Source organism: Drosophila persimilis, unplaced genomic scaffold (genome assembly GCF_003286085.1).
Source record: "Drosophila persimilis strain 14011-0111.01,24,50 unplaced genomic scaffold, DperRS2 tig00000002-arrow-pilon, whole genome shotgun sequence".
Lineage (NCBI taxonomy): Eukaryota > Metazoa > Arthropoda > Insecta > Diptera > Drosophilidae > Drosophila > Drosophila persimilis.
This window is the reverse complement of record NW_020825289.1, coordinates 13,573,979-13,598,458: the sequence shown is the minus strand read 5'-3', so window position 1 is coordinate 13,598,458 and position 24,480 is coordinate 13,573,979. Positions and strand designations below refer to the sequence as shown.

At 46.7% G+C, this 24,480-nt stretch overlaps 1 protein-coding gene across 2 annotated transcripts; it reads right to left on the bottom strand.

Annotated features, from left to right (window-relative positions):
* On the bottom strand, positions 1-22,870 carry LOC6592290 (homeotic protein distal-less). Of its 2 annotated transcripts, XM_002018373.2 has the most exons (7): positions 22,013-22,870; positions 19,909-20,084; positions 17,645-17,838; positions 1,200-1,341; positions 1,008-1,112; positions 706-925; positions 1-591 (listed from the first exon to the last, which is right to left on the bottom strand). In XM_002018373.2, exons 1-7 carry the CDS (start codon positions 22,141-22,143, stop codon positions 573-575), a joined length of 987 nt encoding a protein of 328 aa, XP_002018409.1. In that variant the 5' UTR covers positions 22,144-22,870; the 3' UTR covers positions 1-572. The 2 variants fall into 2 exon arrangements, with proteins under 2 accessions (XP_002018409.1, XP_026841476.1); XM_026985675.1 differs by lacking the exon at positions 1-591 and having other exon boundaries at positions 702-925; positions 1,008-1,341.
* Positions 22,871-24,480: the final 1,610 nt, after the last annotated feature.

Genomic DNA, 24,480 nt, shown 5'->3' with positions numbered 1-24,480 from the left:
GTTTTGTTGTTTGTTTCATATATAGATAGGTTTATACATAAGTTAATTTGCTAAATTAAACAAAATTAAAGGACACGTTTCATACTTGCTTCTGTGTTTTTGTTTGTGTTTCTCTTGAGGAATGTTTTTTAAGTTGTGTTTCTTTTTTTTATAGATTTTGTGTTTGTGTGTTTTAGATAGTAGCTAGACTAAAGTTTAGAACGACTTTATTCACGTTGGTAAACATATTTATAGTATTTTTAAAATGTACAAAATTCTTGCTTTAGCTCTTAAGTTTTCCTCTCTTCGTTTGTTGGGTTTTGTCAATAGTTTCATGGATATTTTACAGGTTGCTATCATGGTTTTGTTATTGGCTAAGATATTGTGTGATGCACTGCCCCGCCCACGCCACCACCCAGCGGCCCGCTGGCATAGTCCTGCCGATGCTGCTGGAGGCCTAGTTGCAGCTGGTGCTGCTGCATATCCAGGTCTGGGCAGGATTGGTGGAGATGCGACTGGTGCTGCTGCTGCTGCTGGTGGTGGTGGTGATGATGCTGCATCCAGGCAGCCGAGGGCAGCGTGCTCGGATGCTGTTAGACCGCCGGCCAAACGCTGTGGATTGCAGAGAGCAGAAAAGGTAACAGAGGAGTTGGTTAGGTTCGTTCTAGAGTGTCTCTTCAGGATGCCAGGATGATGTCAGGGGTGACTTTAAAGACTTAAACTCACGTTAGTAATGATGGATTCGTCTCGGGCTGATACCAATACTGGGGCACGTAGCCACCCATTTGGGGTGGCGGGTTGTGGTGGTGCGACTGCGGATGTGGCGCTGCCGCCGCTGGATGAGGTGGCTGCGGCGTCATTTGCGGTGGCGGCTTGTGGTCGATCCAGTGGGGTTTCTGGTCCCACGGTGCTTGCGTTGGCGGACTGAGACCCGTTGGGGGGAATTCTAAGGGGAGGGAAAGGAGGAAAAAACACAGGGATATAGCCAAGTGGAAGCCGAGTAGAGGCATCAAGCAGATCCCACTTACCAGGTGATAGCTCGGACACGGGCGTACTCGATGGCGTTGGACTGTGTCCGGGAGGTAGATAATGTGAGGGGGAGCCGCTGTTCGAGCCGCCGCCGTTATTACCGCCTGAAAGAACAGATGCAATGGGAGATCCTTTAGTTCCTGGTTCCCTTTGGATATGGGGATAGGTGTTCGGGGGTTCTGGCGACTCACCACTGTGCATTTGATTGGGACTATGCTGACCAGGATTGGGTCCACCTCCGCCCAGAGGCATGCCGCTGTTGGTGCCCGGACCCTGGGCCGCCTTCATCATCTTTTTGTACTTGGAGCGGCGGTTCTGGAACCAGATTTTCACCTGCAACAGGGAAAAACACTTGATCATTATGAGGCACGGCCAGAGAGTCATCGCTAATTAGGCGCCGAATGGTGAGTGTCGAAGTCAGCATGAGTCGCACTTTATTTGATCGGCGTGTGAATAGCGATAAATGCAAATGCAAATGAAATTGTCTATGCCTAGTAGTTTGAGCTAATGCGGATCGACAGCATCCTTAGCCAGAGCAGAACCGGAGTAATAGATACAGAGACATACAGAGATGCAGGCAAAGATACAGCTACAACTATAGATAGATACATATGTGGGAAGGTGGCTTATGGCTGCTTTTCAAACAGCTTTTCATATAAAATTAAGAGTGAATGGTCGTGAAAAGCAGCTGGCAGGAAAATGGCTCTATAAACTATAGTTTTTGGCAGCGTGCGACACACATAAAAGTATCTACGAGATACGAGAGTCTAACACATGTCTTAATCGAGTGTATTTCATCATTTGAGAAACTTGTATCTTTGTTGGGCAAATGCAAAGCAGGCACTTGAGCCAGCAGCCAAAATGTATCTCGCAGATACTTTCAGTTTTCATTTTCGAGCTTCAGCTTCAGCTCCAGCTGCTCGTAGAACTAATTGTGCGCTGAGCTGTGAGTCGCTGCCGGAGCACTTCACTTTTTTGAAAGCCAGCCCCAAGATATCCCACAGTGAAGCTCTGCCTGAGTCGGAATCTGTAGCTGACTGTGACTCAAGTAGAAGTATCTGCGAGTGAGCGTGTTTAAATATAGATGCAGGCATCAGGCCAAAACGACGCGTATCTAATGCTATTTATGCGCACTCTTAACTGTATCTGCAGCCTGCAATCTTGCATGGCGTCCGTCCACACTGTGCCATACCCCATACACATGTACTCGTATCCGTATCTACTCTATCTATATCTATGCTATATAAACTTGCCAGGCCAGACTTGCTCAAGGTCGTTCTTCGCGGTTGGTTGGATTTTTGTAGCGCCGCTCCAAGCTCAGCTTTTTTTCAGCGTTTGGCAAATTTCACTGACTTGGCTCATGTTTTTTTTTTTTTAGGTTTTTTGCCCATAAAAACAGTTTGAGGAGACTCGGCTTTTATGTGCATTCCACTATGAGCGTGTGCTTGTATTTGTATCTGTGCCTGGGCCATCGATTTCAATTAGCCGATAGCTACCAGAATTGGCTGTTGTCTGATGCCTGATGGGGCTGAGGTAATCAATTGTCGGATCATTGACATTGGCATCCCCAGCCCCAGCCCCAACCCCAACCCCAGCCCCGGCCCCGTTCCCGTAGCCAGCCTTGACGTCGAACGGTAGCCGAAATCCACAAGTAAAATTTTCATTTCCATTTCATTTAAATGGTCAATCAAGCGAGAAGCATTTTGTGAGTCTCGGCTGGGGGTTAAACAAATTTAGAGATATTTTCAATTACTGGAAAAACACTTGAACTACAGTCAGATCTAGACATGCCACAAGAAAGCCAAAGAAGAGCCTTGATCGCTGCTGGTTTTAGATAAAGGCATAAACTTGGTAATAGACTATGCCTACAAACAAAAAAAAGTTACCTTTCTGTGTGTACCTTTGCACAGAAACTCGTACGATATATTTTATAGCTGTTACGCAAGGGAGGCCAAGCGAAAAATCTGCGCTCAATGATCAAATATTGTCGAGGTTCTCCTTACAGCAACAGTCCCCAAAAAACTGTACCTGCTTGTACTTGTGGGCACAATAAACTGTAGTATCCCCACAAATGTTTCCATATTAAACCAACTTCTGTCTATTTATGATGTATTTCTGGTTTGCTGTTCATCGTTTTGCGCTAAAATGAAGTTAAGCAAATGTCAAAACTAATGGCCAACAGCCTCTCAATTGTCAGCTTAAGCAAACTCTCAAAAAAATACATCTATATAAATACAAATGGATAGATAAACGAGATATACACGAAATCGTACATGAAATATCAACTCAACAAGTTCCCCTGCGAAAAACGAAGCAGTGCAAAATATAGAGAGGGGGAAAGAAGAGTTCGCATGAGAGTAAAAGTGTCTTTGGGATCTCAGACAGTCTGTCAAATGTCAATCAGCCTTATGGTGTCCCACCGTCTGGGTACTTGTGTCTCTCTCTCTCTCTCTCTCTGAATTTGTACCACTTTCATATGAACAAATATGGCAAAAAGCAGCAAGAAATTAGCATGTCACTGTGTCAACTTGAGGCAGCCACAACAGCAGCAGCAGCAGCAACAGCAGCAGCAGCAGCAGCAGCAGCAGCAGCAGCAGCAGACAACAGATCGAAGTCGTCTCTGTGGCATTATCCTTTTAACCCACTTCGAGCGGCTGGTCAGATGGTCAGACACTTGCTTGATCACTTCCGCAATATGTCACTTGCCATATAATTTATGCAGTCAAACGCAGAATTGATGGCTGGCTAGCCAAGAGTCCGACTCGGAGCTCCAGCCCGAGACAGAGTCGGACCTCGAATTGGAGGCAGATTACAGATGAGTTTTATGACGACGGGAACGCGCTTCTCCTTCAGCCAGTGTTTCAGCCACAGTTCCAGCCAAGTGGAAGTGGACTGTAAAATACGATGACGATCACAATGACGACGACGACGATGATGATGATAATGATGATGATGATGATGGAGCACAGATGATGCTGGGGCAAGGCGAAGAGTGGACACCACTTGGGGCTGCTGCCACTGCCGCTGACTGTTGTGGGCTTTCTAATTGTGAACACTTGCCGTTCGAGCGATAAAACTTACTCACAAAAGATACAGATAGAAACAGAGAGAGAGAGGGGGGAGGGAGAGCGAGAGGGAGACACCTGCGTGGCTGTTAACTGGTTTCGTCGGGCATTGCCAAATGTGTCCCCAACCCCAGGCACTCCGCCCCTCTCGAGACCGACTCTAATTCATTTGACAGTTGAGCATTTAAAACGTGGGAAACCGATAAGCCAATTGCCCAGAAAACTCTAATAACTTCATCTGGCCTCCATTCGGCCATCGATTGATTTGTGTGGGAGAGCCGGGCGAAAAGGTTTTCATATTCCTAGGAAACATTTCACAGCTTTTCCCTGATAAATCACCGCCCAACGAGCTGCACGCCCCTTGCCAAACCATAAATATGGGGGAACTCCTCCCACTGCCGAAAAACGTACGGCTTTATTTGCACTAAGCAAACGGCGAAGAAAGCCCTGGACAGGGCCTTGGACACGGATGCCTGGGCTTAATGACAGCCTCAACGCCCCAAAAATAAGCCATGGGATAATGTCCGATACTCTCTGGCAGGAAAAGGGTAGCTTCGGATGGTGAAGCCACTGGATGGTCTTCAGATACGAGTGTTGCGGATCTCTGCACACCTTTGACCCAAGCTGAGATTTGAATATCCACGTAAGAGTCCATCTTCCTTTAGTATTTTCCGACATTCTAGAGTATCTGTGGTTCCTTCTTGATGGCTTGCTCAAGCAAATGCATTTCCACTGCGACCCGCGGTGGATGTCTGGCTAAAAAGCAACAAAAATGTTTATAGCTTTTCCTGGCGAGCGACAACACAGCAGCTGCGGCAGCAACAACAAAGGCAACAAACACAGCAGTGGCAAGAGCAAATGGCGAGGCATGAAATGGTCTCAGTTTTGTTGCCACAAATTTATGGCCACCAAACAGAGTTTTCCCCTCATTGTTCTCAGCTTGTTGCTTGTTATGTTTGCTGATGTTGCCCCCGCTGTTGCTGTTGCTGTTGCTGTTGTTGCTGCTGTTGCTACTGGCCCTGCTGCTGCCTTGGTTTTCATTCATAAATTCCGTGCAACAAGATTTTAGCATTTTTGCTGCACATTTTTGGTGCGAGAAATTTCAATTTGCTGGCCAAAGCGGTTAACATGAAAAACAATTTTCGGCGGCTTCTTTCAGCGGCAGCTTTGAATTACGGCCCGGCCAGAGCCATGGGCATTGTCTTAGCCGTTGATTAATGGGCCGCAGGTGGATTAGTGGAAGCTCCGATTCACCGATTATCGATGCCCGATCAGCAGGCGCCAATTGTAGCAGATTTAACTTCTTTCCGGACCTGAAAGTTGCATCCCGCTCACGCCCCACGTTTGATGTGTTAGATGATCACAGCCCGCGATCACTTTCGTTTAACTTCTGGCTCTACCTGCTCTCCACCTGCCTCTCTATTAACTTTAATGGCCAACAACTTTCCTCTGAGACGCTTCCAGCACGCGCCAGCTGGCCAAACGGTTGTAATCGCACTGCAATCGCCAGCAAAACGCGCGCAACTCGCGCGGCAATTTTTAATTTATGCAGAAAAAAAGCTATGAAAAAATCACGAAATTCATAAAAATTAAAAAAAAAACAGATAGAGCGTGTGTGCGAGAGGAAGTGAGGGGGAGAGGGAGAGAGTGAGGGAGTTGGGTCTGCGCGAAAATAAAATACAAATTTTGATTTATGATCTTGTCGCTGAAGTTGTTCGTCAATAGCCGGTGATGGCAGGTAGCGTTGTTGTTGCTGGTGCAAGTGCTGTTGTAGTTGTTTTTATTGTTGTTGGTGCCTTTGGAGTTGCATTTCTTGTTGTTGAAACTTTTGTTCTTGTTTCTGTTGTTTCAAATCTAGTTGTAGCTATTGTTGTAATTTTTTTCTGTTGTTGAAACTGCTCTTTTCTGGCATTTGTTGTTGAAACTACAGTCTTTGTTCGTGTTTAAACTGCTGTTATTGTAGTTGTTGAATTTTGTTTGGTAGTTGTTGAAGCTGCCCATACAAGTTTGTTGGCGCAACAAGTGCTTTCGGGCAGTATAACTCACTCGTCGTCTGCCGTCCGTCGTCCGCGATCCGCGGTCCGTCAGTCGGTCAGTCACTCAGTCAGTCATTCATAAAAGCAGCAGCAGCCGCGTGGCACTTTTGATTTTTGGTTAACTCATGTTTATGCCTGATTTTTATCGCTCAACAGGCACCGAAAAAAAGTAAAAGCCAACCAAATAAACAGAAAAAAACGCATTTAAAGTATATATATCTTTGGAGCAAAACGATTGCAAATTTTAGATTGCCGGTACCGGTGCTGTTGCTGTTGCTGCTGCAACAACAGCAATTGTTGCGTGTGCTGAAAGGCCCCCAAAATGGGACCCAAGTAGATCTCAGCCCAGCTGCCACCCCTTTCATCCTCCATGCCATATAAACAAGCTGTGTCTTCCTCAGTATCTGTTGCTGCCTCTTCTACTTGCCTCTGTCTGTGTCTCGCTTCCTCCCCCGCCCGGCCCCCCCTCTCTATGCTCTTTTGACTGCCATGGTTGACGGATTACGCAACTTGCCGGCCGTAGCATTTTCATTTTATTATTGTTATTATAAACTCTCCTCATTGTAGCTGCTTTTGCTGCTGCTGGCTGCTGCTGGCTGTTGGCTGCTGTCGGTGGCGTTTTTCATTGTGCTTGGAAAATTTGTTCATTGCATGCGATTGTTTGTTGTTATACGTGGAGCGTACGGCAACAGCAGCAACAACAGAAATTTGTTTATAATTTTGAATGCAGCGAGTAGCAGCAACAACAATCGCCTCGAGGCAGGCAATGACTTCGAAACACATACAACAATGCCATGTCGTGGCAAAAACTAAAAAAAAGGAACAAAATACAAAAAAAAACAACTTTTCTTTTGAAAAGGTTTTTGTGTTTCCCGTGTGCCCCTGCCCCTGTCCCTGTCCCAGCTCGGACCTGCCCTAGAGTCAAGTGTCACGCACACTCTGCCCCAACCTAAGCTCCAGCCTCAGCCTCAACTTTAGCGTCAGCTTCAGCTTCAGCGTCGACTTTCAGCTCATTAAAGACAAAGCCACATGCTAAAAAGTCAGCTCAAGTTCGCTGCTTAAGTCTTTCGTTCTTGTTAGCAGCCTGAGCCGAATGAGGGAGGGAGATACATCAGTGGAGTAAGAGACAGCATGAGGGAGAGCAAACTGAGCAAACAGAAACCTTCGCCCGGGCCCTGGCCACGTCCAGAGAGGTGCAACCAAAGTGATTTCCAAATAAAATCGTTGCGGGCTGTTTTGGGCAACGCCTTCCCAAAACAAAAAAAACCTTAAGAAAAAACGGTAGAAAGGAAAGCGGCAGGCAGCGGCAGCCGCAACAGAGTTTCGACAAAAAACGCTCAAAGGCTTCAAGGCCAACAACGCAACAACGCCTTGAATCTGCTACCCAGCTCCAAGCTCCAAGCTCCAGCTACAGCTTGAGCTAGAGCCCCGACTCCAACTCCAGCTCGAAATGAACGCACGTTAACACTGCCCGAGCCCCGAGTGCAGTCCGATCCGGTCCGGTCGACTCCACTTCAGGCCCGGGCTGGCTTGGACCGAGTCGCCGCCAAACAAATTGAAAGCAAATCGATGCGGCAGCATCATCATCAGCAGCAGCAGCAGCTTCGTTCAAAGTTGAAACACGTGGATAGGCTGCAGCTTTGACCCCGCGGGACTTGTGGCAGGCGCTCGTTTGTGGCGGCACGCACGTGGGGCAGCTACCGTACACCATCCCAGCCCTAGCTGCTCAAACAAATTAATGGCTCATTTGTATGGGTTTATATGGATTCCTGCATAGCGAAAGTTCACTGGGGCTCAGTGGGGCTCAGTGGTGCTCATTGGAGAGCCAAAGTATGCCGTCTGATTCTGATGACCATTTTTGGGTCACAGCCAGTGCTCTCTGCGAGCTATTCCCCCGGGGGCAGCATGCAGCCATGTCCCAGCTATGCCATTGATCTTTATCAATGAAGTCAGTGGAAAGCGGCAAGCGGAAAGGGGAAAGGGGAAAGGGGCAAGCGGAGTACATAGATAGAGTCGCCAATGCCATGAATGAAGCTGGCAGAGATCTTGGCTAGATTCATTAATTTATGCATATATAGGCAGTGCGTAAAAAAGTGAATGGGATGAGGGAAAAGCAGGAGATGGTAGATGGTAGATTGGCAACAGAGTCGGGAGGGTGTACTGAAGAGTTGGCCAGTTATGATGCTCCGCCGGCGGTGGAAAAACTCTGCTTAATAAACAATAAATATGCAATTAAGCAAGGCCAGACGATGGCTAAAAGGCAACCGGCAACAGCCACTGCCACTGCCACTGCCACTGCCACTGGAATAGCAGCTGATGTTTATATAAGAAGATCCACGTCCCCACCATATCCCCCTTCCCATTCTATAGCCACTCTAATAGCAATTAACGTAGCGCTGGATGCTCAGACTTGGTCTTGGTCTTGCTCTTGGATTGGACTGGACTGGACTGGACTGGAAAGAAGGCATCGCGATGCGATCGCTGGCCAGCGTTGCTGTTAATGAGAAACGCCAACGAGGAGCCAAGCGATTTCTGCAGCCATCGATATATACTATAGGTATATAAATAAAGATATTGATCTAATTTCTATATAGACATTGTCTGTAGAGCCAGTTCTGTGCGATGATTGCTCAATCGCTGAGCGCCGCATTTCACCAGCTTTCAGTCAAGTTTTTGAGATGAGCTCAAATTAAAATCATATTAATTATGTTGTTAGCCGGTTGAGATTGGTAACGGATCCTGAGGCAGAGAGGGAGAGAGAGGGAGACTGGGGCCTGGGCAGACCTCAACTCAGCTGAGATTCTGGCTAAAACAAGCGACAAGTGCAGCCGCATGCCAACTGCCAAAGTTAGCCACAGCCAAGGACAAATCGAGCATTATACTAACTCAATTAGTGCTTAGCAGGCCAGAGAGAAATGCCTCGATTTGCCATTTCCAGCATGCGTATTCACAGAAACAATTAAAGAGGCCTGGTCGAGGTGGTTCGGGCTGACAGGAGGTAGAAGGGAGGAGGGAACCTATGAGAATGGGCTGAGATGACGCTCATCCGGCCTGAAGCTATTGACAAGCCTCGATCCCGGCATCGGCATCGGCATCGGATTCGGACTCGGACTTCTTAAAGCGTTTGTTTTTGCTTGTTCTCGGCCAGCAATTGTGCAACAAATTGTCGTTGTCAAATCCGGAAACTGTTCCCATGTTCAGCTAACACAGCGCGCTGTGAACTATTGAAACAAACCCGAACAACGGCAGCCAGCGGACAGGCTGAAAACTGAAACTAGCAATTGGTATTCCGACTAAAAGATACCCGCTAATCATAAGGTCCACACTGCGGAAGGAGATCCAATAGAAGCGAACTATCCGGGGAGCTGGTGAATGTCAATTCGTTGACTACCAGGATTATCTGTATTTATATACAGATAGACACTAGGTGGTCTCCGAATACAGTATACCCCTTCTACCCTTCGAGTACCGAGGGTATAAAAACTGAAAAAACGCCCCAAAGCAGCGTTTAAAGTTTTTTTTTTTGTTTTCTGACTGACTGGCATGCAATGTGAATGCGATTGTGAATGCGACTCGGGCTGAGACTTCGACTGCGAATGCGAATGCGAATGCGACTCGGGCTGAGACAGAGATTTTCGCATTTTTGATTCACCTGCAAAGCCTTGAAATTTTGTAATTCTAATTCGGTGCTGCTCCGCGGCTGAAACACTGACTCAGTTCAAGTTTTGTAATCCATCAGCCACTGCAGCGGCAGAAAAGTTATGATGAAAACAAAAACAAAAACAAAATAAGTGATACAACAGCAGCAGCAGCAGCAGCAGCAGCTGACGTACGAAAATTGTTCAACAATAAATCGGCGGCAGCATTTGATCAGACGTTGTCAAGGTGAGATTCTAGCAGATACAGATACAACACAACAACGGCGACTCATGACGACAACGACAACGACAACGGCAACGGCAACAACAAGTGCAATTTCAAGTATGTAGTAGTTGCCCAAGGGGCGCACGGAGGGGCGTGTACGAAAATAAGTATAAACATACTATGTATATACGTGTACTCCTCGTACAGCTGAATATACCCTTGTAGAGGGTACTACCGCTTTCACCAGAACGTTGCACGGCAGACAATGAAGGGCTTCCAAGCTGTCAGAACAGCCACAGAATGATTAGTATATCGAGTACCACAGCCATCACACATTTCCGAGAGTATCCCAAGCCTCATTCCCCCAAAAAGCTGGACTGTTTTTGAGGCAAGACTTGGGTTAGTCAGCGCTGCTGTGGCTGCTGTACTTTCAGTGTATGTCTTAAGCGCTTTTCACAGTCACTGCAAAATATTAGTCATATTTTAATTTAGTTTTTTGGCTTTGTAGCAAGTGACAGTAAAAATCGGTTGTGCACTTTGTCTAGTTATGTCATTGGGTTTTGATGGCCGCAGGGAGGGGCAGAGATCGACTAACTTTTTTTGGCCAAGCCGTAAAAGATTTCCGCTAGCTGCAGCTGCGGCCCGGTGGCAGGGGCAGCCAGGGGAAAACCCCGAAACTTGTTTAATATTTATGCGATTCTGCTTAAAGCAGAAAAAAGAATATCAAATGCCTGAGAGTCGATATCACGTGTTGTATGGGAAGTACCGGTCGCGGATCAGAGCTTGGGAAAGGTAGCCAGCCCTAGCCGCTGGAACTACGACTCCAGGAACTCCCCTGGAACTCGCTGCACTTTCAATTACCCGACCTCCATTAGATGCTCCCAATTATGACCATTGCCCATGAAGAGGTCCCATCAAAGGGCAATTGAAGGAACACATTTTCCACATGGCTGGGCCTGGGCCTGGGCCTGGGCCCCCATCGACCAGATCCCGATCCATCTGATGTAGGTGAAATTAAGTGAAGACCCAAGCGACCGCCGACCGCCGACCACCGACCCTCTCGACTATGTAAAAATAATTTTTGTGGTCAGATCCCATCGTTCAGATAATGACAAAACAAAACTAGGAGGAAAAACGCTAACAAAAAAGTGTGGCGGTTAATTGTGCAATTTATATAAGCGCATTCTTTTCAAGGGGCTTCGTTTCGTTTCGTTTTGGTTTTGGTTTTTGTTGGGGTTCGGGGATTGTAATTTAAATATTATTTGTCTTTTTTCTGTAGCCAGTCTCGGTTCGAGTCAGCAAAATGAAATCATGGTCAACTGACTATTATTTGTCGCTTACACACAGCATTTTCCTATGCATTTTCACAGCCGAGATCATGATAATGCTGGAAAACAACAAAAGAGTGGAAAAAAACAGCGACAGACCCGAGAGTTAACCAAGCGTTAAAAGTTGGTTGTCTGCTATTGTTGCTGTCGTTGTGGGGGGGAAAACCTCCAAGGAAACTCCGGACCGATCTGCCCTTTGCACCCGCCCTCCCCCTGCGAAACTATCTCCAGACAAATCCCGCATTAATTGGTGTCAGAGTACAAGGCCCTGGTTGCCGGGTGCCCGAAAGGATATTCGAGCCCGGCTAATTGGCAGCGCCGTTACAAGGCCAGCAAGTGCAGCGAACGGGGTGGCTCTCGGCCCGTTCGATATTTGCAAATTTGAGAACCACTTATAATATGAGACGGGTACCGGGTACCAACCACCCACTAGAGCGGGGCTATCCTATCATCGTCATAATCATCGTCGTCATCGGATGTATCTGTTCAGAAACCGCACCAGAAACCAGTTGAGGTTCAGCCTGATGACGGAGTCGCAGTCTCGGTAATAAAATAATAATTATTATTATTATCGCATCGGAGAAATCTTCAGACCAGAGGGGCATCCTTGGGGCTGGTGTGTAGTGTGGTCGGGTTGGGTCTACATCTACCTTTCCGCGGTGTGTCAACGAAATGAGACCGTAATTAACCCAGCCTGGCCGGGTCTTGGCCCACTCAAGCCCCAAGTATTGTTGGCCAATAGAGCCGCCGTGTCGCCGTGGCCACTGGGCCACTGGCACTCCAGCTATGCGCAATAATCATAAAATGTTATTTATTTGAATACTCTCACTTGACCAGGCTAATAACACTCACTAGCCTGCTGGCTCCTACTCCGCCTCGCTACCCGTACCCCAATACCAATTTTGTAATTTCCTGAGCATTTCTGTACGCAATGATTTTGATCGAATCGCTGACGGATGGGGCTGGCTGTGCTGATGCTGTGACTGCGACCAGTTTGGACGTTTTGAAAGCTGCAAAAATATTGTGAATGAAACGCAAAACTTGCTTACAGCAGCAGGGATCCGATCCGATCCACAAGTTGTGTGGCAACTTGATGGGCTCTGTGGAGAATGGAGTTGATGGTCAAATGCTAATGGCTAGAGGAAGCTATAAACGGTCATCGGATGGGGTCTGGCCCGGAGATGTTATTCTCGTATCCCCCAGCCATTTCCATTTGGGTTTTCTCTTTCATTTCTGTGCATTTTGGCACGCTTTGTGGGTCAATTTCTGTCTCTGTGTGTGTTTGATCTCTACCTGTGACAGCGAATTATGTCAACTCTAATCAAGATGGTGCAGACAGCACGTAAGCACTCAAACGTCTATCTATCTATGCCCATTTCTAAGCGCATCTGTAAGTCTATGAGTATCTCCAACTACTGTATTCCCATATCTATGTATCTGTATATAAGTCTATGCCAGTTTCCAGATATCTATATATTTAGTTATGAGTCCCCACATATACCACATGAATATATATATATTTTTGTCTCTCATGTATCCCCCAATACTTGTATTTTTTGACAGGCATTAGATTGAGCTCTCCTCAAAATGCAAATGCGGTCAGAGAAACAGAGAAAGAAAGAGAGGAAGAGAGAAGGCCTGGTGAGAAATTGAGAAACGAGCCCCATGCCTGTCTCTCGAGCCATGCATCATTGTTAATGGCAACTTGTTTGTTGTCGCGTCGCTGTCGCTGCTGCTGCTGCTGCTGCCACCGAGCTGCCTCTGCCTCTGCCACTGCCGCTGTTGTAGTACCAGCATCAGCATTGATCAAACTTAATTCAAAGTTCCTGTTACGAGAGCTGGCGGTGCAAAAATTTCGACATAGGGAGGCAAGGAAGCGGCGCGATGTTGCCGCTGCTGTTGCTGTTGCTGCTGCTGCTGCTGCTGCTGGTGGGGCACCGATGTTGCTGGTTTCGTTGTTGCTGTTGTTGCTGCTGCAATGTGCGTGCGATTAAGACGTGAGTGTGGCTGCTGCCTCCACTAAGTTACATTGTATTATGTGCCATAATTTAATTGACATTGCTCGCGTAAATCAGGCAATCACTGATATACGATGTGCCTCTGCCTCTGCTTCAGCCCCCTGCCCCAGCATAAACGAACGTGAGCAGCGACGCTTGGGATATGGGCAGGGGCTGGGGCACGGGCACGGTCGGGGGCAGCGGCTGCGGCTCTGTGGCTGAGCATTTAAATGCGGTCAGCCAGTTTTTCATTTTTTCTCGCTTAGTCGTTGATACTAACTAGACACTTGTATTATTTAAATCAAGTTGTGCTAGTTTTTTTTTCTCTCTATTTTTTCCCGCCCCCTCTCCCGCTGACTCTGCTCTTTGTTGCTGTTGCTGATGTGGAAATTAATTTTAATTTCGTTACAAGTATTTTATTTGGCCTGAAATTCCAGCGAAATATCATTTTTTTTTGTATATTTTTTTGTTTGTGGGTTTCTCTTTCTTATTTTGGAGTCCATGACCTTTGAGAGGTTCCAGAGCATGGGCCACGACGTTGCACGTTAGGGGTGGAGCAGACTTATCGCAGCAGCCGGGGCAAGCAACAAACCGAAGGTGTGCACCGTGGGCGATGCGTCTGTGGCTGCGGCTGGGGCGACGTCTGCGTCTGCGTGCAGCAGCGAAAGCCCAAAGATTCGCAAAACTGCTATCGCAACGGCAACCCCCCACACACACACACACACACACACACAGACAGCTGCAGACGAGCGCATAAAGCAGGCGTTGTTGATTTTTGAAGACAGACCACGGCAGAGGCTGGCGCCCAACGCAAAAAGTTGGTACAAGTAGAAGTTAGCTAGGGGTGTACTTGGATATCTTCAAGCTTAAGAATGGCCAGATCTTTGGAAATATGCCAGATTATAGCTGCTATATCACCAGCTATCTTTCAGCAATTGCACTACCAACATTTTGTTGCTGGGCTGGGATGGTGTTCCCTTTTGCTCCCACAAGCGCCGTTTTGGCAGTTCGTCTGCCAAATCCTTTGTTTTCAGCCAGCGTGGCCGTGGCCTCCTACAAATATTTCGTGGCTGTTTCTCTGGCTGTTGCGCCCTCCTCGAGAGGATCGGAGCTGCAGCCGGGGAACCAGATCAAAATGTGCCGATATGAGCTCATAAACACGCAGTTTAAAAGTATTTTTGTATTCTTTTTATTTCAGTTAACCCCTCTTTATATTCTTTATATTTTTTGGTTTTCTTTTTTTTCTGTTTGTGCTTTTTGGGGGAATGGAGATCAGAGGAGCGGTGCCTGTCGAAGGGGATCTGTATCTGTACATACACTTTTGTCTCGCGCTGTCAGATTTGAGCTTGCAGTTTGTTTATTTTTATTTTTTTTGGGGGGTATTGAAAACTTTTTGGCAATCGTTTTTGAGCCGTTCTATGTAATTATTCAATTAGGCGAAGTGGCAACAGGCAGGAGAGGGGGAGGGAGAGCTGGAAGCAAACAGTAGCCAAGATATTGCTCTAATTGAAACTTAATAATTTGCTCAATCTGTGTGTGTGTTTTTTTTTATAGTTGGGTACCTATTCACGAGCATAGAGGAGATATTCAGGGGTCTGGTGGTCTGGGGGTCTGGGGGTCCGCCGCTCATTAACAGTCACCGGATGCACTTTCAAATCAAACGAACAGCAAGTGGCCGAGTGAAAGATGCAACTGGAAACGAGTTTTTTGTGGCTGAAGATACAGCAGCAGCAGCAGAAACAGCAAAAAATCATAATAAAATTACCATAATTATAAAAAAAGCTGTAAAACAGCAAGCAATGTGCCACAGTTTTTTTAGCGGTAATATTAACATACTATAATAATATTCTACATACATATATGCTATATATGTAGTATATATTTATATAGACCAGCTTTTGTTGCTTCTGGCTGTTGCTGGTTGTTGGCAGGTGTTAGAACGTGTCTCTTGAGCCGGGCTCCAGGCCGGACAAGCTGCTGTCGGGCCACAAAAACCGAATTGTATAACACGCCCCGCGAAAACAAAAACTTCCCCCCCCCCCCCCCCCCCCCCCCCCCCCCCCCCCCGCCCCTGAGCCGCTGCACCCCCCTCTGGCCGTGTGGCTGAAGGCCATTAAGCTAAGGCTGCAGTCCGCTAACTGTTTGCTGTTTGTGTAACGCATAAATCTTTTGGGCCAAGCACAATGGTCTGTTTGCACGTCTCAAACATTGGCGTGGTGGGCCCGGCGAGTGCGACTAGCCTCTGTCCGACTCCACGTGGCCGGGTCCGGCTTCGGCTGCCGCTCCTGCCTCCTACTCCAGGTCCTGCTGCTGGTCTTTGGCTTGGCCTGGCCTGGCTCTTGGTCCCGGGCAAATCAATAAAAAACTTCCGCCACTTCAAATGGCGAGGGCGGTTTTAATTAACACGCGGCCCAAAAGTTGTGTTCCTTGCGGAAAGCGAAAGCAGCCAAAACCCGGCCGAGAGGGTCCTACGGCCACACTGAGAGAAAATGAGATCCATTCCAAGTGGCTAATGGCCGGTGTAAGTGTGACAACTTTCCAAATATCAAAGGAATATTTTAGCTCCAATGTACCCCTTATCTTTCGCACTGTGTAGCTCAAGTTGGTAGCACCCTAAAGTGCAGTCATAAATTTATGCTTTTGGCCAACTGCTTAACCCCTTAAAGGCCAGGCCAAGATAGACCGAAATTGATTGTGTCGCTGCAGGCGCTAGGGGCGTGGCTATTTGTTTAGTTGCCTCGATTGACAGCTGCCACAGTCTCAGCTTTCGGGGAAATCAGCGTCTTTCCTCTCGCTATACACGTACATATATAGTATCTATAGACCATTTCTGGGGGTGACTCAAGCTGTAGAAGGGGGGCTCTGGAGCAGAATTTATTACACAGCCGCCGTGTGGCACGCCCGTTCTAGACTGACTGACTGCCCCTACTTCTGTCCCTGCTCGTGCCCCTGCCCCTGCCACTGCCACTGCCCCTGCCTCTGCCTCTTGTCAGATATTCAAATATGTATCTTGATAAACAACTTGCGGCTGGAGCAACACCCACGCAACCAACACAGATACACCCCAGCACACACACACATACATAGATATGGCACAGGGTCTTCGTCTTCAACTTGTTTTACAAGTTTTTCTTTACAACATTATTCTGGCTCTCCCTCTGGTGCCACATAGCGCGCTCTCCCTCTCTCTATCTCTCTCTCTCTCTGTGGCACTGCCACTGCTCCGGTCTGTGGCTGGGCACATGAACTTTTGTGGCACACTAATTCAATTAGGAAGCCCACGCCCACTATCAATAAATTTCTCTAAAAACGAGACCCATTCACAGCTTTTTGTTCCCCTTAGCTTCTTCTTTAGCATAGTTTTTATGTGCGAATTGTTCTTGCTCGAATGGGAAAAAACTATTAAACAAAAGCAATGAAAAGTGGGGCCCGGGGGAGTACATTGGGGCTGGGGATTGGACTTGGGTGGGTGTTGTCTGTGACAATGCTGGAGAACAAGGGGCAGCAGCAGCAGCAGAAGCAGCCACAGAACAACTTTTCATAGAATTGACATTGACACACGTGGAGGAGCAGCAAAATGGAAATAGCATAATACTCGTAAGTATTACAAATGCATCCACGTACAATATGCACATCACATTGCATGTTGGATGAGTGTATCTGTGTGAGTATCTGTGTGTGTGTGTGTGTGTGTGTGTGTGCGTGTGTGTCTGCTGTCAAGTGAGAGGGTCACAGGCGTAGGAGGCAAGCGCTGTTGCTATTGTTGCACCGTTGTCTCTGCGGCTGGTGTCTTTGCTCGTTTGTCAGTCAACATTAGAGGCACGTCAACAATTCAATTTGAAAAATGCTAACCAACTGCGAGCCCTGCGGAGATAGTGGCTAAAAGGATTGCTGCCACAGCCAGGGGAATTGTGCGAGGTATCTACAATATGTAGATCCATTATCGAAGGATTGTAGGATGGGCAAAATATAAGCTCTTTTCAAAATAATATGATAGGTATTACTAAATGGTGAATAAAGTGAAATTCTACTGCCGTTCTATGCTCTTTCAATTTCGATTCAGAACAGCATTTAAAGTTTGTGGCCGATTTGGGGAAACTTGTAATAAAGAATCAACTCATTTACAGAATAGAATGACCCAGGGGGGACATACATATGTATGTATCCTTCAACAAAATGATTTACAACTTAATTAATTTGTTGTGCCGAGAATCAACTCAAAGTGCACTTCAATAAGTTTTCTTTGACTAAGAAAGGGGATATTATTCAGCAGAATGACGCCGATACTAATAACTGATTGAATATTGATTATCGGAAACTTAATGTGATTATAAATTTGGACTCACCTGCGTTTGCGTGAGGCCCAGACTCGCCGCCAGCTCGGCCCGCTCGGGCAGGGCCAGGTATTGGGTGCGCTGGAACCGTCGGTTGAGCTGCTGCAGCTGCAGCGAGCTGTAGATGGTGCGGGGCTTGCGCATCTTCTTCCCCTTGCCGTTGACCCGGAGGCCGGACTCCTCGCACTTGTCCGAGATGGAAAAGTCTGCAAGAACCGAACAAAGGAATGGAAACCGTCAGTCGGCTGGCTCTGTAAATGGCAAGCGACTTTGCAATGATGAATTTATAATTAGGCTATGAAATTATGGCCAGAATGGAGCGGCGGCTTGGCGGCTGGGCGGCTTGGCGGCTGGGCGGCTTGCCGGCTTGGGTGGAGCGGGAGAATGCTGCAGAATGCTGGGGGGAGTAGAACACTTAACCCTTTTTTGTGTATATTGTGTGCGCCATATGCATATTTATGAGGAAATTCCCCCGTCGAATGGAATGCATGAAACTGTTACATTTATGGACCTGAATTAATTGCCCCTGCAGCCAGCAACCCATAGAAATCACAAAAAAAACAATACAAAAGACTCATGTCTGTAGCTCTGAATCCTATATCGATTTGTTAAGTAACTTGTAAATGTCAACGAATTATAGTTAATTGCAGAATTGAAAGTTCAAAGCACTCCGCAGTGCTGTGGTACGAATAAATCATCATCATCAGCCTCATCAGCTCTACGATGATACGATGATGATGGTGATGGCGATGGCGATACGTAGAGCTCAAGTTCAATGAGCGGCGGCTGCACCAACTGTTGACGTTGCTAATTGTTCAAAACTAACACACACGGTGCCGCCGAACTATTATTAAATGCCAAATATGGTTACAGGTGTGTGCCAGGCCTCTGTACGTTTATCCGTGTATCTGTGCGCTGGTGTAGGCCGAATTTATTTGGCGCCCGAGCAGCCAGCACGTGCTGCACACTCTTAATGACAAAATGGAACAGAGCAACAGAGCAACAGAGCAACAGAGATGGCAGCAATCATTGTCATTGTCGACCACCCAATGGCCCATTACTCAGCGCCGGCCCAGGCTCCCTAGTGTGCGTGTAGTGTCTCTATCTGTGTGAGTGACGGGCTCGGGCACGGGCACGGGCTCCGGCTCCTGGCCAACGGTTCTCTGCCACACATTCATCCATCAGGCAACTACGCCAAAGAATGGTGTAATTAATTACGCCAAACGAAAGCCTAATTACTGCAATTATAATTACAAACAACTGTTTGGCAGGCGAGAGAGAGAGAGAGAGAGACAGAGAGTAGTAGGACTTTCCTGAATCATCAGAGGGAACACCAGGGAGAATATAGTTATAGCCATATAGACACGTAGATAACGATCAGCTGCTTTCCCAGATCTTATGGCAGACCAGGCCAGAAGCTAACTTCAAGTGCAAGCAGAGAAGCCTCAAGGTTAATTGGGCCCACGTTGCGTATGAGTGACAATGTCTGGGCCTGAGGCTAGAACTGAGGCTGGGACCCACTGTGGCGTTGGCGTTGGCGTTGGCGTTGCTGTTTGTCTCCAGCCACAATGGCCAGCCAGCCAGCCACCCAGCAGCCACAAAAGTGAATTGCTTTTTACTCACAAAATGGAAACTGCTCAACCAAAACGCATCGAAATAGCAACAAAGTTGTTCAACAAAATGACAATGAAAACAGCAACAAATTGTCACAGTCAAGCGCGCAATTATGCCAGAGACTGAGACTGGGAACAACATTTGCCAAAAAAAAAAAGTCGAACAGAAAAAGGTCTAAAAATAAAGCAAGAAAAAGCTGAAATAAAATAAAAGAGGAAACGTGCAACGCGAGCAAGAAAAATTTAATGAAACATTCAATTAAATGATAAACCTTTGGGATATACCACTTGTTTTTATCTTTGGAGACTCCAAAACAAAGATTGCCAAAACTATCTTTAGACTGTTTTCCAACAAGCAATTGAAACTGGACAGAAGTAAAAATAATGAAATCGCTAAAGAGTTTGTGAGTTTGGGAGACTGAATGGAGACAAGTCAATCTTGAGATCAACGGGCAAACAAAAACCCCGCTAAAGAAGACAACAATGGCACTCGAGAGGCGTCGCGCTCTCGAGCTGAAGTGTCGCCAAAAAATAGAAGAGGAAGCTGCCAAGAGATCTCTCAAAGATCTCAACAGAAGAGCCCCAGCAGGCGGCCTCAAATTACGCGCTAAGGGAGAGAAGAGATGGGAGGATGGATGGATGGAAGGATAGGAGGTCACTTACCATCCTTGGGCGGACTGGAGCAGGGCGGGGCATAGCTGCCCAGGTGATAGCCGGAGTAGGAGTTCTGATGCATGGGCGGGAACGGGTAGCCGAGGGCGCTGCGCGGACTCGGGAATCCTGAGTCCTGGCCTCCTTGTGGACCGAAGTGTTGGTAGGTGCTCCGTATGCCGCCGTACCTGAAAGACCAGTAAAATGTCGAAAAAGAAAATCAATAAATGGTTGAGTAAAAATAGAGTACACGGCGACTACAGAGGATATTCTCGATGAATGAATCGTGTACGGGGACACATCAACGTTTCCCATTTTCCCTATTTTTTCCATGTAGTTTGCGTGTTTTGTCTACACTTTTCACTATTAAATTCAAACGTCGCAGACAACGAACCACACGAAAACTTAAACAGAAAAACAGTAGCCTAAAATGTTTCATGTTTAATGCAAAAAGCGTCGAAACGAAAACTTTTTCTCTCACAACAAAAAATTAGGCCCGAACAGGGAGACCACAAACTTTTGCCATGACTTCATTTAAACAGAAACGGAAAACGACACCGAAACAAAACTAAAGCCCCAACTTGATGCGGTTAAATATATCAAAGAAAAATCAATACAAGTGTCAGAGTTTTGGGTTTTGGTTGTAGTTTCGGTTGGAGTTTTCCCTATACTGGTCGTAAATATTTTGTTAACACTCGGCGGTTGGAACAGTTGAGCGAGTTCCCATGCATTATGCTCGGGTTCCTAACGAATTGCATCAAATATTCAATGCTCTCTTGGCCCGGGAACACGGACGGCGGAACACGGAAGCGGAAGCCGGTCAAAAAGCCAAATGAAACGCAACTGAAACCGCAACGCACCAGGAACAACGGACAACATGGCAGCTACTTGGAAGATAGAGCTCCTGGGGACCGGGACCGGTACCGGGACCGAGACCGAGACCAAGCCCAGCGAAGCATTCCAAACCCCAGAAGTTAAACACGCACAGAGCCAGAGAAATGACAGAAGAACATGGAGGGAAGAAACCGCAAAAACCCGGGAATGCAATGAAATATGTATAATGAAAAATCGAATCGTGCGTTGGAAAAACAATTGGCGGCAGTACTCCAAAAAGTATTACTGAACTTGCATATATGTATCTACATACATATGTATGTATCTACCCTCCTCGATTATGACGATGATGATGGCGTTGGGAACCCTACGGGAAACATGCTTTATTTAGCACATGGACTGCCAGAGCCGGGAGTAGATTCAACTGAACTTAATTGAATTTATTTTTGGCTTCCGTTCGAGTCGCGAGGCACCAGCATGGACTGCACGCCGGAAAGTGCAACTGAAGAGATTTTCTTAATCAAAACTAATAATGCCGAGACCTCTAAAAGGGATCGATCCCTCAACATCCTATTCATTAAACTGCAAAGCTTTCATAGACTCCACAAATAATATAGTCAAGGCGGAAGGCAGAAAATATTTATAAATTATGGAATATGGCAGCATTTAGCTATTTAATGATTCTCTTCAAATGTTTTTAAACAAACTTCAAAGGAATTTAGAATGATAGCATAAATACCATATCTATAAAGAACCCTTCTCGTCTCTTCCAATAAATCTTCTTCTGTTAATGGTTCTTGTACTCAAAATACATAGCTAGTTTATTTCTTACCCTTCCTAGGCATTTCCAGTATATGCTCTCAAATATACAGAAAAAGTCTGATAGGAAAATGCAAAATAGTAAATACTTTATTCCCATCAAAATGCATGTCATTTCCATTCTAAAACACCTTTATCTTTATCATACCTCCACTTCTAGCAATTAAAATTATAGGTTTTATCTGAAGTAAATTTGCCTAACCAGGGAACGCCCTAACTCCCAACTTTGCTGTTTCCTTTCAGGGTGTGGTTGGTGCATGATACACAAATTAGATCGAATTCGGATAACTGAAATGTGGCAAGAGTCTGTTGCAAGTCTTTTGAGTGGCAGTCAGTCAAAGGCTCGATGCTGCACTGAGTTTTGGGCAATTCTTTGACATAAGCCCAAGAGATCTTTCGGCTTCCGATAAGCTCCCTGACAATGGCGTAGCCCCCAAATGGAGTCCGATCCTTGAAAACTCACCCGGCGGCGGCATGTTGCTGGAGCTCGACGAAGGCTGACTTTCCGGGTATGTTGACGCCGGGCGTGACGCTGGCCGCGGTGTTGCCACCGTCCATGTATTTGGGCGTGTGGGGGGCATCGGGGGCGTCCATGCCCGACTGGGGGGTGCTGGGAGGCCCCTCGTAGGGGCTCCCTAGGTCCGTAAAATTGAGCGTGTTGGCGCCTATTGAGGCCACTTTATCAAGAATTTTGAAGGCTTTTCTGGTGGCTGGACCCGCGGTAAGGAAATTCGATACAATCTGAGAACGATCAAGGCTTCAATCGAAATCTTAGACACTCGATAATGGGTGTGTATTGGTTGATATATATGTGTGTGTGTGTGTGTGTGTGATTGATTGATTAATTTAATTACACGTAAACAAAGTTTTAATTGCTGTTCAGTTCGTTGTTGTTTCTTAAACTTTTGAGCGCGTAAATCCTTTTCCAGCTGCGAGGTAGCAATCCGCTTTTCTTTAGCACTTTAACTCTATTTTGCACTCTCTTTTTCTTGATCTCTCTCTCTATATATATCTTTGATTACTTTTCACACTGGTCATGAATGGGGGGAGGAAGCTTGTGTATCATTTCGGGCTGTGCATTCATTCAGCACTGGCTTTTGATTTAACACTCAGTATTCCCGATTACAGCGACGGCCGCATTTCGAATTCAAACTCAAATCCAAAGCAAAGCAAAGCAAATCAACTCAAATCAAATCACAATCGACGGCAGCGCGACGAATCGGATCGGAACACTTCTCAGATCGGCTCGGTGCAGACGGTTTTTAGATCCGACGCTAAAGACTACGACGACGACGGAAACGACAGCAACGACAGCAACGACAGCAGCAGGTTGCAGCAACGGACGACGACCGACGACGAACTGCCCTCCAACAAAGTTCCGAACAAAGTAAGGCCTCCGCGGCGCGATTGCGCGCTGTTCGAGCCGAGCCCGACTTGTTTGCGCTGTCGCTTTGTCGCCCTGTGGTTGTAGTGTGCGAGCGAAACAACACAGCGGCTCGGCTTAGACGTGCGCCGGAGCGGGACGGCTGCTGTTCTGATGCTCGTAGCCGCCAATCGTCTGTTGCGTTACCGGTTCCTGGTGTCGGTGTGCGTTTGGTGGTGTTGAAGCCAAACCAATACCATCAATTTTCCCACTAAGCCCGTCGCTCCGGGGGTTGGGGAGGGTTGCTTACTCGCCGTTTTTACTGTCATTTCTGCCTTTTGTCTAGGTCTAGGGCCCCGTATTGAGGCGTGGCCTGTCGCCCCCCATATTCGGGTTTCGGGATTTTCGGTGCGGAGACTTCTCTCCTCTCTGTGACATTTATATGCAAATATGCCGGACAGAGGTGGCAGAGGGGGCAGGGCCTGGCTACCCATGGAAAGTGCAAATATTTTGACGTTTTAAATAATGTTGATTAAATGCAAAGGTCTCAATTATTAAATTGATTGTTGAACCTGTAATTTTGTCTGTTTCTTCTGCTGTTTGCGGGTTTTTCGGTTCAAATCGAAACTGTGGCACATCCAACGGATTGTGGGGGCCGCCAAAAGATGTGGGGAAATCAAATATAATTTAATTCAATGATTTGTTTAGATACTGCGAGCACTCTCCAAGTGGGATGATATGAAAAGAAAATATACTTAAATACTGTATGGTTTTCATATTTAAACATTTTTGTAAGAGGTGGAAATTTTCTTTGAAAAATCAAAATTTGTTATGTTTTCTTTCATTTTGGCATACCTGGCGCCATCCAGTGGCTGCATTTAGCGTCTGCAAACCTGTCTAACAGGCCGACAATCTGCTCACCTGCTCCAACACACACACACACACGAGCGCACGCATACCAGAACGCCCCCGCTGGGGCGCAAAGAGAGCCGCATGCCACGCCTACCACTGCGACTGTTACTCCAAAGAGCGAACGAGAGAGAGGTAGTAGTAAGAGAGAGAGAGAGGGAGAGAGAAAGAGAGAGAGCGCGCACGCGTAGTCCAATTCAAAATGGCGTCCTTACCAAAAAGTTGTTGTTGGACTTTGTGTCGCTTTGTAGCCAGGTCCGGCGACAGCGAGCCGCATTTCGAGCGGCATTTTTCATTCACAAAGTCGGTCGCCCGGAGACGGAACCAGAGAAAAAGACACAGAGACACAGAGTCCAAAAGCCAGAGAATCAGACAGTCAATTTTTTCTTTAAAAGAAATCAAAAAGCGACGGCGGAGCGAGCTTCCCTCTCAACCCCTCTCTCAGCCCAAGAGACAGGCAGTTGTCACCTGAGAAGGATTTCCGCTAAAAGTTGAAAATGCATATTCATAAGCCATAGACAGAGACAGAGACAGACACAGCCCAGCGTCAGCATCAGCGCCGCAGCAATTAACCAGCTATAGGGAGGGATAAAAGCCAACAAAAAGTTTATTTATATGTATAAAGTAAATAGATCCAGATTGAACATCAAGATAATGGG

Coding starts and splice junctions, on each gene's coding strand:
- LOC6592290 (XM_026985675.1), bottom strand. CDS start 22,143: ATGGACGCCCCCGATGCCCCCCACACGCCCAAATACATGGACGGTGGC. Junction 1,342..17,644: donor TGGGCCTCACGCAAACGCAG/GTGAGTCCAAAT, acceptor TCCCTGTTGCAG/GTGAAAATCTGGTTCCAGAA. Junction 926..1,007: donor CGTGTCCGAGCTATCACCTG/GTAAGTGGGATC, acceptor CCCTCCCCTTAG/AATTCCCCCCAACGGGTCTC.